The sequence below is a fragment of the Coregonus clupeaformis genome, chromosome 14, assembly GCF_020615455.1.
Source record: "Coregonus clupeaformis isolate EN_2021a chromosome 14, ASM2061545v1, whole genome shotgun sequence".
In the NCBI taxonomy this organism is placed as follows: domain Eukaryota; kingdom Metazoa; phylum Chordata; class Actinopteri; order Salmoniformes; family Salmonidae; genus Coregonus; species Coregonus clupeaformis.
The window spans coordinates 15,406,981-15,421,571 of NC_059205.1; the positions used below are offsets into that span (position 1 = coordinate 15,406,981).

The 14,591-nt window shown below is 45.1% G+C and overlaps 1 protein-coding gene across 2 annotated transcripts in view; it reads right to left on the reverse strand.

Annotated features, from left to right (window-relative positions):
* The window catches only part of LOC121581168 (rap guanine nucleotide exchange factor 4), a 68,506-nt gene that overhangs the window by 35,665 nt on the left and 18,250 nt on the right, over positions 1-14,591 (reverse strand). For both annotated transcript variants that reach the window (XM_041896585.2, XM_041896584.2), the window contains exons 2-4: positions 9,361-9,503; positions 9,083-9,171; positions 7,791-7,937 (exon numbers count right to left, since the gene is read on the reverse strand). In XM_041896585.2, coding sequence (XP_041752519.1) covers positions 7,791-7,937; positions 9,083-9,171; positions 9,361-9,503 — 379 coding nt within the window. The remainder of the gene's footprint in view (positions 1-7,790; positions 7,938-9,082; positions 9,172-9,360; positions 9,504-14,591) is intronic.

The following is a 14,591-nucleotide window of genomic DNA, read 5'->3' on the forward strand; positions in this document are numbered from 1 at the left end:
CCAAATTTGTTCAGCCTCCTGGTTGAAGATGCGCCGCTGCGCCTTCTTCACCACACTGTCTGTGTGGATGGACCATTTCAGAGTGTCAGTGACGTGCACGCCGAGAACTTGAAGCTTTTCACCTTCTCCACTACGACCCCGTCGATGTGGATGGGGGTGTGCTCTCTCTGCTGTCTCCTGAAGTCCACGATCAGCTCCTTCGTTTTGTTGATGTTGAGGTTATTTTCCTGGCACCACTACACCAGGGCCCTCACCTCCTCCCTGTAGGCTGTCTCGTCGTTGTTGGTAATCAGGCCTACCACTGTTGTGTGGTCTGCAAACTTGACGATTGAGTTGGAGATGTGCGTGGCCACGCAGTCACGGGTGAACAGGAAGTACAGGAGGGGTATTTTGGTATTTTATTAGGATCCCAATTAGCTGTTGCAAAAGCAGCAGCTAGTCTTCCTGGGGTCCACACAAAACATGATATAATACAGAACATAAATAGACAAGAACAGCTCAAGGACAGAACGACATACATTTTTTTTAAAGGCACACGTAGCCTACATATCAATACATACACAAACTATCTAGGTCAAATAGGGGAGAGGCGTTGTGCCGCGAGGTGTTGCTTTATCTGTTTTTTTAAACCAGGTTGGCTGTTTATTTGAGCAATTTGAGATGGAACGGAGTTCCATGCAATAATGGCTCTATATAATACTGCATGCTTTCTTGAATTTGTTCTGGATTTGGCGACTGGGAAAATAACCCTGGTGGCATGTCTGGTGGGGTAAGTGTGTGTGTCAGAGCTGTGTGTAAATTGACTATGCAAACAATTTGGGATTTTCAACACATTCATGTTTCTTATAAACATTATAAGCACGCGCCTTTTTCACACGCGATTGCGCAATGACTGGGCTTATAAGAACACATTTCACTAGGCTCTGTAGGCTATGGGATCTCCAACCCTGTTCCAGGGGTCCTAGGCCTATAGGCTACACTTGGAGTCATTTGGCCACTTCAGCTGTCATAGAAATCTTATCAAAACATATAGGCCTATGGGCAAGGCTAACTGATGCATGTGACTATGATTTGAAAAAGTCGCAAAAAATGCATGTGCTGTTTCTTGCCTTAGACTGCACACGTCGGGCATAATTCACAAGTGATAATATTATTATTATCAATTTATACTAAATAATATGTGTGAAATTTGTTTTGATTTAGAATGGGCCATTAAAAATGTCACCCATGGTTCCTTTTCATGCCAGCCAGGTAGGCTACTCCAGTTGTAAAGCGAAGCAATGTGCTTAATATTAGGAAAGTTGAGAAATAAATATAGAAGGCCTAGCCTATAGAAAGCTGATGGGATCCGCCTCTTTTTAATAGCCTTGAGGCCATCAAAACATTGTTTTCTCACACAATTGCATAGGCTTATAGGGACACATTTAATTCCATGCATCAACCAGCTATGAGGAGCTGGCTCTCGCTGTGCAACAGGTGATTCTATATCCTATTCAGCTCAAACTCTGAATGCCAGGGCTCTCATGAAGTGTTCGATTTGATTTTAGAACACATTTGCATTGATGTCAGTGTGATTAGAGGGACAATAGAGCGCTGAGTACCAAGCCATTAGCGACTGATTGGCCGTTAGCAAGTTTGGTTGGCTACTAATGACCATCAGCAGCATCAGAGCACAGTTTTGGAGAAGCCTAATTACTGTGACTCAACGGTCATGTGGAATTTACATTTTACATTTTTAGTCATTTAGCAGACGCTCTTATCCAGAGCGACTTACAGTTATAATCCTGAGTGGCGCAGTGGTCTAAGGCACTGCATCGCAGTGCTAACTGTGCCACTAGATCCTGGTTCGAATCCAGGCTCTGTCGCAGCCGGCCGCGACCGGGAGACTATGGCGGGCACAAGATTGGCCCAAGCGTCGTCCAGTGTAGGGAGGGAATGGCCGGCAGGGATGTAGCTCAGTTGATAGAGCATGGCGTTTGCAATGCCAGGGTTGTGGGTTCGATTCCCACGGGGGGCCAGTATAAAAAAATAAAAAATATGTATTCACTAACTGTAAGTCGCTCTGGATAAGAGCGTCTGCTAAATGACTTAAAATGTAAATGTAAATACATACTGGCCCCCCGTGGGAATCATTTTACATTTACATTTTAGTCATTTAGCAGACGCTCTTATCCAGAGCGACTTACAGTTAGTGAGTACATACATATTTGTATTTATTTTTCATACTGGCCCCCCGCGGGAATCGAACCCACAACCCTGGCGTTGCAAACACCATGCTCTACCAACATCCCTGCCGGCCATTCCCTCCCCTACCCTGGACGACGCTGGGCCAATTGTGCGCCGCCCCATGGGTCTCCCGGTCACGGCCGGCTACGACAGAGCCTGGATTCGAACCAGGATCTCTAGTGGCACAGCTCTAGTGCCTTAGACCACTGCGCCACTCGGGAGACTGCGGTCATGACTCGTGACTGCCGGTGTGGAGGTAAAACGGTCACCGTAACAACCCTATAATTGCGCCACTCACTCGTGTTCATATCCATATTTCAAGACAAATATTGCAGATTGCTTGATTTCCTTAACCCTGCCTGAATGCTCAACACACACACATGGATGATTCTGATAATTCTGAACTCTAACGTCTGTGTGCTCTTTAGTCATTACCAGGCAAGCCCATGCCTTCAGGAGTTTGCCAAAACACACACACAGGAAGAGAGGCCCTTTAACATTCAGGAACCTGCTGACACACACACAACCAACAATCAGCTGATTAATCACATCCGCACCGAAATCATAACAGAGTTTACCGGGTGTTTGTATTTTCTATCAATTCATGAATGAGTACACACACACACTTGACTAAACTCACCCAGGGTCTTCTCTACGTTCTAAGGCTGTGAAGATCCCCTAAGAGGTGTCCTCTGCTCCTGTAATCCATACCACACAACCAGGAATCCAGCATCCTCAGTACTACCCCAGATGTCTCCCCCCTCTCTCACACACACCTCTTTGAAACAGCACTCCAGTTCTTAGCGTCTCTCTCTAAACAAGCCAAGCGGTTGCCATGACAATCACAGCTTTTCAGCGAGCGACGGAAAGGGGGAGAGTATGTGAGAGAGAGACAGAAGGACGATAGACAGCATTTGTTTCAGAGAATCCCAAAGAAACCAAAATGTTACTATTATGTAAGTATTATGCAAGGACCATTCAAATAAAATTTTATTTGTCACGTGCCGAATACCGTGAAATGCTGACTTACAAGCCCTTAACCAACAATGCCGTTTTTAGAAAATGGAGTTAAGAAAATATTTACTAAATAAACTAAAGTAAAAAAAGAAAAGAAAAGAAAAAGCAACACAATAAAATAATATTAACGAGGCTATATACAGGGGGTACCGGTACCGAGTCAATGTGTGTGGTACAGGTTAGTCGAGGTAATTTATGACTATGCAAAGATAATAAACAGCGAGTAGCAGCAGTGTAAAAACAAAGGGGGGGTCAATGAAAATAGTCTGGGTGGCCATTTGATTAATTGTTCAGCAGTCTTATGGCTTGGGGGTAGAAGCTGTTAAGGAGCCTTTTGGACCTAGACTTGGAGCTCTGGTACCGCTTGCTGTGCGGTAGCAGAGAGAATAGGCTATGACTTGGGTGACTGGAGTCTTTGACCATTTTTTGGGCCTTCCTCTGACACCGCCTAGTATAGAGGTCCTGGATGGCAGGAAGCTTGGCCCCAGTGATGTACTGGGCTGTATGCACTACCCTCTGTAGCAACTTATGGTCGGATGCCAAGCAGTTGCCATACCAGGCAGTAATGCATCCGGTTAGGAGGCTCTCGATGGTGCAGCTGTAAAACTTTGAGAATCTGGGGAACAATGCCAAATCTTTTCAGTCTTCTGAGGGGAAAAGGCTTTGTCGTACCCTCTTCACGACGGTCTTGGAGTGTTTGGACTATGATAGTTTGTAGGTGATGTGCACACCAAGGAACTTGAAACTCTCGACCCGCTCCACTACAGCCCCGTCGATGTGAATGGGGGCGTGTTCGGCCCTCCTTTTCCTTTAGTCCACGATCAGCTCCTTTGTTTTGCTCACGTTGAGGGAGAGGTTGTTGTCCTGGCACCACACTGCCAGGTCTCTGACCTCCTCCCTATAGGCTGTCTCATCATTGTCGGTGATCAGGCCTACAATAGTTGTGTCGAGAGCAAACTTAATGATGGTGTTGGAGTTGTGCTTGGCCACGCAGTCATGGGTGAACAGGGAGTACAGGAGGGGACTGAGCACGCACCCCTGAGGGGCCCCTGTGTTGAGGATCAGCGTGGCAGATGTGTTGTTGTTGCCTACCCTTACGACCTGGCAGCGGCCCATCAGGAAGTCCAGGATCCAGTTGCAGAGGGAGGTGTTTAGTCCCAGGGTCCTTAGCATAGTGATGAGCTTTGTGGGCACTATGGTGTTGAACGCTGAACTGTAGTCAATGAACAGCATTCTCACATAGGTGTTCCTTTTGTCCAGGTGGAAAAGGGCAGTGTGGAGTGCGATTGAGATTGCATCAGTGGCGCAGTGGTCTAAGGCACTGCATCGCAGTGCTAGCTGTGCCACTAGAGATCCTGGTTCGAGTCCAGGCTCTGTCGCAGCCGGCCGCGACCGGGAGACCCATGGGCGGCGCACAATTGGTCCAGCGTCATCCAAGGTAGGGGAGGGTTTGGCCGGCAGGGATGTGGGTTTGTTTCCCACGGGGGGCCAGTATGAAAAAAAACAAAAAAAAACATGTATGCATTCACTAACTGTAAGTCGCTCTGGATAAGAGCGTCTGCTAAATGACTAAAATGTAAATGTAATCATCTATGGATCTGTTGGGGCTGTACAGTGGGGAGAACAAGTATTTGATACACTGCCGATTTTGCAGGTTTTCCTACTTACAAAGCATGTAGAGGTCTGTAATTTTTATCATAGGTACACTTCAACTGTGAGAGACGGAATCTAAAACAAAAATCCAGAAAATCACATTGTATGATTTTTAAGTAATTAATTTGCATTTTATTGCATGACATAAGTATTTGATCACCTACCAACCAGTAAGAATTCCGGCTCTCACAGACCTGTTAGTTTTTCTTTAAGAAGCCCTCCTGTTCTCCACTCATTACCTGTATTAACTGCAACTGTTTGAACTCGTTACCTGTATAAAAAGACACCTGTCCACACAATCAGTCAAACAGACTCCAACCTCTCCACAATGGCCAAGACCAGAGAGCTGTGTAAGGACATCAGGGATACAATTGTAGACCTGCACAAGGCTGGGATGGGCTACAGGACAATAGGCAGGCAGCTTGGTGAGAAGGCAACAACTGTTGGCGCAATTATTTGAAAATGGAAGAAGTTCAAGATGACGGTCAATCACCCTCGGTCTGGGGCTCCATGCAAGATCTCACCTCGTGGGGCATCAATGATCATGAGGAAGGTGAGGGATCAGCCCAGAACTACACGGCAGGACCTGGTCAATGACCTGAAGAGAGCTGGGACCACAGTCTCAAAGAAAACCATTAGTAACACACTACGCCGTCATGGATTAAAATCCTGCAGCGCACGCAAGGTCCCCCTGCTCAAGCCAGCGCATGTCCAGGCCTGTCTGAAGTTTGCCAATGACCATCTGGATGATCCAGAGGAGGAATGGGAGAAGGTCATGTGTTCTGATGAGACAAAAATAGAGCTTTTTGGTCTAAACTCCACTCGCCGTGTTTGGAGGAAGAAGAAGGATGAGTACAAGAACACCATCCCAACTGTGAAGCATGGAGGTGGAAACATCATTCTTTGGGGATGCTTTTCTGCAAAGGGGACAGGACGACTGCACCGTATTGAGGGGAGGATGGATGGGGCCATGTATCGCGAGATCTTGGCCAACAACCTCCTTCCCTCAGTAAGAGCATTGAAGATGGGTCGTGGCTGGGTCTTCCAGCATGACAACGACCCGAAACACACAGCCAGGGCAACTAAGGAGTGGCTCCGTAAGAAGCATCTCAAGGTCCTGGAGTGGCCTAGCCAGTCTCCAGACCTGAACCCAATAGAAAATCTTTGGAGGGAGCTGAAAGTCCGTATTGCCCAGCGACAGCCCCGAAACCTGAAGGATCTGGAGAAGGTCTGTATGGAGGAGTGGGCCAAAATCCCTGCTGCAGTGTGTGCAAACCTGGTCAAGACCTACAGGAAACTAATGATCCCTGTAATTGCAAACAAAGGTTTCTGTACCAAATATTAAGTTCTGCTTTTCTGATGTATCAAATACTTATGTCATGCAATAAAATGCAAATTAATTACTTAAAAATCATACAATGTGATTTTCTGGATTTTTGTTTTAGATTCCGTCTCTCACAGTTGAAGTGTACCTATGATAAGAATTACAGACCTCTACATGCTTTGTAAGTAGGAAAACCTGCAAAATCGGCAGTGTATCAAATACTTGTTCTCCCCACTGTATGTGAATTGGAGTGGGTCTAGTTTTCCGGGATGATGGTATTGATGTGAGCCATGACCAGCCTTTCAAAGCACTTCATGGCTAACAACGTGAGTGCTACGGTGCGGTAGTCATTTAGGCAGGTTACCTTTGCTTTCTTGGGCACAGGGACTATGGTGGTCTGCTTGAAACATGTAGGTATTACAGACTCGGTCAGGGAGAGGTTGAAAATGTCAGTGAAGACACTTGCCAGTTGGTCCGCGCATGCTCTGAGTACAGTCCTGGTAATCCATCTGGCCCCGCGGCCTTGTGAATGCTGACCTGTTTAAAGGTCTTGCTCACATCGGCTACGGAGAGCCTGATCACACAGTCGTCCAGAACAGCTGGTGCTCTCATGCATGCTTCAGTGTTGCTTGCCTCAGGCACCATTATCGTTCTAGTGTGTAAATTATAAGAAACATGCTACCAGGTAAATAGCACACTGTAAAAGTACTGTAACATATATATCAAATAATTCTTAAATTGATCATAAAGTGAAAGGCTAACCCTTCCTCTGCCTCCTCTTATTTTACAAGACAGAAGTTGACACACTTTGGGGTGACTGTGTGGGGTTGAGATGAATAGTATGTCTGTTAAAAGTGGTAGCCCTGTCCAGCCATGTCCATGGGCCCCTGTAGTAACACTATTGTATCCCCTGTCAAATGTTGTGACTCTCAGTCAGAGTGACCTGGCCCTGGGGAGGTGTTATGACAGATCTGGCTTTCAGACACTTTGTGGTTTCCTCTCCTTTAACCAGCGTAATATGCTACTTCAAGACAATGGCAGCAGTAAGAGACTGGCACCAAGGCTAATATCCCACACTGTATGAATCCTAATCTCTTCCTGTGTGAAACACACATGCATACGCACACACACATTTGACATAAGATCAGAACATTGAGGTTCTTATGTCCACTGTAAGAGCTACAACCTCAGACACTCTCTCTGCTCTATCTCTAGACTCCTAAAATAGACACCAGAGAAGAGAGCGCTGAGAGAGAGCTGAAGAAAGACAGCGAGGAGGAGTGCACTTAGCACAGAGACAAAAACACTCTTAGCCCACTAGCGCTTCCTCCACATCCTACTCCTCCTCTTTCAACTGCTAGACAAAACACTCACACACACGATGATTGGTTCAGTTGTAGCATGCATCATCCCAATGCTCCCAGGCAGTGAAAAGGACAGCAGGTTCCACAAGGTCACACAAACAGTGGACTGTAGTGGAGGCCTGGTGTTGACAGTGGACAGCCCTCGTGGCCAGAGCGAGAACCACTTCAGAATTGTAATTGTGTGTCTCTCTCTTCCTCTCTCTCACCTCCCATAGACTCTTGAACTCTCTCTGTTCGATGCGGAGCAATTCGCTGGTCTCTCTGCTGACGATGGTGGCGTGGCGAGGAGTATTATCCAGAATCGACTCTCCAAACGCCGTCCCGATTCCCAGCGTGCAGATACTGACAGCATCCTAGACACACAGGCAGAACACACGCAATTTTATCTTATTTGATTCAATTTGATTCAGTTACATTCAATACATCTTTGTCCATAAAAGGGCAATTAATTTCTAGAGCAAGAACAACCACCACATACAGTACATCAGCACTGAGGATAGTTTGACTGCATTTACACAGGCAGCCCAATTGATATTTTTGCCACTAATTGGTCTTTTGACCAATCAGATCAGATCATTTGCCAATAATTGGGCAAAAGATCAGAACTGTGTAAACGCAGCCTTACACAGAGACAGAAGCTTGTTCAATCCAGACCCATTATCTATCTAAGACTGTGTTTACACATGCAAATTATTGGTCAAAATACCAATATCAGAATTGGGCTGCCTGTGTAAACGCAGCCTAAGGTTCAATGTTACAATGTTATAAATGCAGCCTAAGGGTCATTGTTAAGGCTAGTAGTTCAAGTCATACTCGTAGTTAGAACGTGCTATTCTAGATTCCTGTCTATCATGGTCACATATAACGTGCTGTTCTTCTATCCTTTCTAGCATGGCCAGATAGTGACCCACATACTGCGGATAATATGAACATGGTCTCTCTGTGAGAGAGTGGACACACACATGCACAAACTCACTTTCCAGCACACACGCTCTTCCTCATGTCTAATATGATAGAGGGGACTTAACGTCATCCTACTGTCCCAAATGACATTTCAGAAATGGCCATCAGAACTAGGCCCGGCTAAGCCCAGAGACATGAGCATGACAAACAGGTACAGGGATTTTTAACTGGATCTTTTGTTACATCTCAAATTCTAACAACCAATCCTGTATGCTCAATCTATTTTGTCTTTCTGTCTTGCTAAAGCACTTCTGAACCCTCCACACAGTAACTAGCTCAATCCTCAGAGGAGCGTTTGAGAGGCAGCAGCTTTGCTCCGAGCTAACACTGGAGCGTGCTAGCTGCTAGCCTAGCGTGCATATTTTAACATGGAGTATTGTAGGTAATGCACTCCAAACATTCATCAAGGCTGTAATGGGACTACACAAGTAGTAACACAAGAAGAACAGCACAGAACCCTAGAGAACATAACTTTCGAGAGAGGAGGAACCCCGAATAGAGCTGTAGTCAAATGTATAAAACAGACCTGATTTACCTGGTGGTTGGCTGTTTCTGACACCTTGACGTCCAGAGAGCCAGACAGAACAGCATACCAGCTGGTCCCTATGTCGCCCTGGCGGAACACTACACAGAGCATAACAGCAAAACATAACAGCTTATAGAGCATTCAAAAACAGTCAACAGTGAAGTGACAAGTCATAGTAAAGCTGAAAGCCAATGAGGTATTGGAGAGGCCTTTATCCAGGGGTTCATTCCACTGAGTGAGTGTGTGAGAGTGTGTACCGATGTGCAAGTGTGTGTGCGTATACTTACAGGTGATGCCTTTCTCCAGGTATTCGTAGAAGGCACAGGAGCAGATCTGCAGCAGCAGGGAGGGGTGGAACCTCTGGAAGGCTTTAACCCCTTTTAGTCTGGTCAGAATAATATCTACATCCTCTCCTGAACGCTCCGCAGGCCTACAGAGAGAGATGGGGGATGTTAGTGTGTGCTTTGTTCTGTGTTTCTCTGCTGTTCTGTTCTCTGTGATAGTAAATAGCTGTAGGCGTTTTGAGCTTGGGACCCCTTGCAGAGTGTGGATGTAAGAGGCCATTTTTCTGAGACACTTAAAACACACAGGTCTTTGATTCTCCCTCTCTCCCTCGAGGGGAAAAAGTATTTGATCCCCTGCTGATTTTGTACATTTGCCCACTGACAAAGAAATGATCAGTGTATAATTTATATGGTAGGTTTATTTGAACAGTGAGAGACAGAATAACAACAAAAAAATCCAGAAAAACGCATGTAATAAATTGATTTGCATTTTAAATTAGGGAAATAAGTATTTGACCCCCTCTCAATCAGAAAGATTTCTGGCTCCCAGGTGTATTTTATACAATTAACGAGCTGAGATTAGGAGCACACTCTTAAAGGGAGTGCTCCTAATCTCAGCTTGTTACCTGTATAAAAAGACACCTGTCCACAGAAGCAATCAATCAGTCTCCAAACTCTCCACCATGGCCAAGACCAAAGAGCTCTCCAAGGATGTCAGGGTCAAGAATGTAGACCTACACAAGGCTGGAATGGGCTACAAGACCATCGCCAAGCAGCTTGGTGAGAAGGTGACAACAGTTGGTGCGATTATTCGCAAATGGAAGAAACACAAAAGACCTGTCAATCTCCCTCGGCCTGGGGCTCCATGCAAGATCTCACCTCGTGGAGTTGCAATGATCATGAGAACTGTGAGGAATCAGCCCAGAACTACACAGGAGGATCTTGTCAATGATCTCAAGGCAGCTGGGACCATAGTCACCAAGAAAACAATTGGTAACACACTACGCCGTGAAGGACTGAAATCCTGCAGCGCCCGCAAGGTCCCCTTGCTCAAGAAAGCACATATACATGTCCGTCTGAAGTTTGCCAATGAACATCTGAATGATTCAGAGGAGAACTGGGTGAAAGTGTTGTGGTCAGATGAGACCAAAATGGAGCTCTTTGGCATCAACTCAACTCGCCGTGTTAGGAGGAGGAGGAATGCTGCCTATGACCCCATGAAGACCATCCCCACCGTCAAACATGGAGGTGGAAACATTATGCTTTGGGGGTGTTTTTCGGCTAAGGGGACAGGACAACTTCATCGCATCAAAGGGACGATGGACGGGGCCATGTACCGTCAAATCTTGGGTGAGAACCTCCTTCCCTCAGCCAGGGCATTGAAAATGGGTCGTGGATGGGTATTCCAGCATGACAATGACCCAAAACACACGGCCAAGGCAACAAAGGAGTGGCTCAAGAAGAAGCACATTAAGGTCCTGGAGTGGCCTAGCCAGTCTCCAGACCTTAATCACATAGAAAATCTGTGGAGGGAGCTGAAGGTTCGAGTTGCCAAATGTCAGCCTCGAAACCTTAATGACTTGGAGAAGATCTGCAAAGAGGAGTGGGACAAAATCCCTCCTGAGATGTGTGCAAACCTGGTGGCCAACTACAAGAAACGTCTGACCTCTGTGATTGCCAACAAGGGTTTTGCCACCAAGTACTAAGTCATGTTTTGCAGAGGGGTCAAATACTTATTTCCCTCAATAAAAAGCAAATCAATTTATAACATTTTTGACATGCGTTTTTCTGGATTTTGCTGTTACTCTGTCTCTCACTGTTCAAATAAACCTACCATTAAAATTATAGACTGATCATTTCTTTGTCAGTGGGCAAACGTACAATATCAGCAGGGGATCAAATACTTTTTCCCCTCACTGTAGACCTGCTCATACAAATACCACAGGCATTCTATCTCTTCCCTTAATTTCCTCTCTCCTAGCCCTTGGCTTATTTCTTTGTCTCTAATCTACCTTATTTTCTTTCCATCCACCTTTGTCCATTCCAACAAGCTCTCACAGTCTCACATCAGAATTAGACGTTCATCCATGTTTCTCAAACATCACATTTTGAAGTGTTTAAGGTTAAGTTTAGCCATTAACTCCGAATGGTTAAGGTAAGGGTTAAGGTTTGGGATAGGCTTAAAACAAAAATATCTAAAACAATTATCGCTGGATTCAAACATGCAACCTTTGGTGGAACCAGAGGCAGATGTTTACCGAAAACTACTTGAAGCAACAGCGCTCACTGTTGCCCCTAATGGCCGGTTTCCACGTCATCTCCCGACGTCCTCAGACATGGATGAACGTCGAATACGGACTTGTATCACGGGTTAAATGCCTGCTCCATTCATCATTCTCCTTTTTTCTCTCAGACCTTCTCTGTGCAATAACATTTGTCTGCTAGCGGGACAAGACCTAGCTGAAGACACATTCTGAGGGCTACAGCCCTGAGGTTGTAAATCTCTCTCGCTTTCTCTGACTCCTCAGAGCTTCTCTCTTGTCCACTCTGACTCCTCCTTCCTTTTCTCCCCTCCACCCTCATCATTCCATATCTCTTTGCCACTTTAGGGTTAATCTGTTAGACAGGTGGAACTGTTAGAGCATCATACAAGAGCAACCCAACCTTTGATGTTCCTCAGCACTGACCCAGATGTCTAGATGACAAAGATAATACAGGTGACAGACTGAGTTCACCTCCCATCTGGCCAAATGTCTTCTACAATCTCTCTTTCCTCCTCTCTTTCTTGTACCTCTCCAGCATCATACAACATGTCCAGTAGAATGTGTTTCTCTCCAAAGATGATGTGGTCTGAGAGCAGCTCACGCTACCTTCCACCTGTAAGTAAATGATGAATTCTCCTGTTAACCACTCATCGCTTCCTTTCTCTTATTTCTCTGCCTCTACGTCAACAGCGATCTCAGTTTTTCACCTCATATTACAGCCAAACCATTACAACACACACACACACACACACACACACACACACACACACACACACACCTGACTAGAGCTGAGCCACAGTGAGAGATGGCTGACCTATTCCTGCAGTGGTACAGATGAGATGGGACAGGACAGGAGAAGAGACCAGAGAGCTCTAGAAGCTTCTCTTACTGTATACTACAGCACCAAAGTGTTCCACAATGCCCCTGTTCATTACCGTATCAAAATATATACTGTAGCTTTCCAAACTAATAATTTTCTATTTTTACAATTTTAACCAAATGCAGCTAGTGCCGTTTTTTTTTTTACGAGCAGGAGCTGCACATAAGAAGAAATCTGCAGTTCAAACAATAAAGTGGCCTCCACGCCACTGTTTCGGTAAACAGCTGAGAGATGGGGCTGGATAAACGTAACCACTCTCAAATTCATAGATAGAGCTATGGATACAAGGACTGACCATGCATGATATCAAAATTATAGTTTTAACCATGTTTTGAGGCTATAGAACAATGTAGTAAAATAAGCTAATATTTTGGGTTCTGATGGTGTATGACAGTTGAACTAAGTTCATGAGGCATTTATAAGTTACATCCTTCAAGAATCAATCGGTATACAGTATATCATTAATTTAAAAGTCCAAAAATGGATGAAGCAATCACAGATTTCCCCTTTTTTTATTCTGAGATAAATGTCATGTTTTCACCTCCATTTATGTTGTGTTTCTGTCAAGCACTGTCACCTTCTGTATTACAGATCAGTTCTAATCTAATAAAAGTGTAATTTACAGCCTGTTAATAACTGAAGTCAAATCAGAAATCATGTAAAAGCCTACACTTATTATCATCCACACAGAGACACACACATTAGTGATGCGTGGGTTGACGTATAACCGCATCGCCCTCAGTCTCCACAGTTATATCTGAAGGGCGGGTGGGTTTAGGGTCATGAAATATTCTGTGGATGAAGGGCAGGTGGGTGGCGGGCGGGATGAATAAAGTGAAAACAATGCCTTAAAAATCATAAACTGTATAATTATTGTGCAATTTATACATATAGGCTGCATTGAGGCTATCTGGCATTAGTGTGTAAGCCTTAGGGCCTAACTGTACTCGTGAAATCTAATTGGTATGGTAAAAACAATCCCCAGAAAAATCAGTCTGTTTAAACTAGAGATATTTATTTGCAGGCGTCTCAATCCACCGCATCCGCCGATGTCGCACTCCTGCATCTGCGGTGAAAGGTGACAGAGCTAGAGTAGTGTTATGTCAGACCATGGGACATCCCGAAAATCGGACTTCTCACAAAATCGTCTGTAGCGTCCGAATAGTTTGGCCTACAAATTGACCGCTCTGTGGGAAGATGAGACTCTCAATAACACGAAGGTGTTCTCCGTTTTGCTCTACGACCCCCACAAGCATCTTGGGACTCGTCTAGAGTCAGTACAGCCGATCTGCCAACTTCTGTCTGTAGCGTCTGAACAATTTGGGCTACACACGAATATGACCCCTCTGTGGAAAGGTGAGACTCTAACGAACACGTTTTGCTCTAGGACGCCCACATGCCTCGCAAGACTAGTCTGAAGGTCCCCTGGTACCAGTTGAAACTAATTAACGGAAGTATACAGTACCAGTCAAAAGTTTGGACACACTTACTCATTCAAGGGTTTTTCTTTATTTTTACTATTTTCTACATTGCAGAATAATAGTGAAGACATCAAAACTATGAAATAATACATATGGAATCATGTAGTAACTAAAAAGTGTTAAACAAATCCAAATATAAATTTGAGATTCTTCAAATAGCCACCCTTTGCCTTCGCTCAACCAGCTTCACCTGGAATGCTTTTCCAACAGTCTTGAGGGAGTTCCCACATATGCTGAGCACTTGTTGGCTGCTTTTCCGTCACTCTGCGGTCAGACTCATCCCAAACCATCTCAATTGGGTTGAGGTCGGGGGATTGTGGAGGCCAGGTCATCTGATGCAGCACTCCATCACTCTCCTTCTTGGTAAAATAGCCCTTACACAGCCTGGAGGTGTGTTGGGTCATTGACATGTTGAAAAAACAAATTATAGTGGGACTAAACCCAAACCAGATGGGATGGCGTATCGCTGCAGAATGCTGTGGTAGCCATGCTGGTTAAGTGTGCCTTGAATTCTAAATAAATCAGTGTCACCAACAAAGCACCCCCACACCCTAACACCACCTCCTCCATGCTTTTATGGTGGGAACTACACATGCAGAGATCATCCGT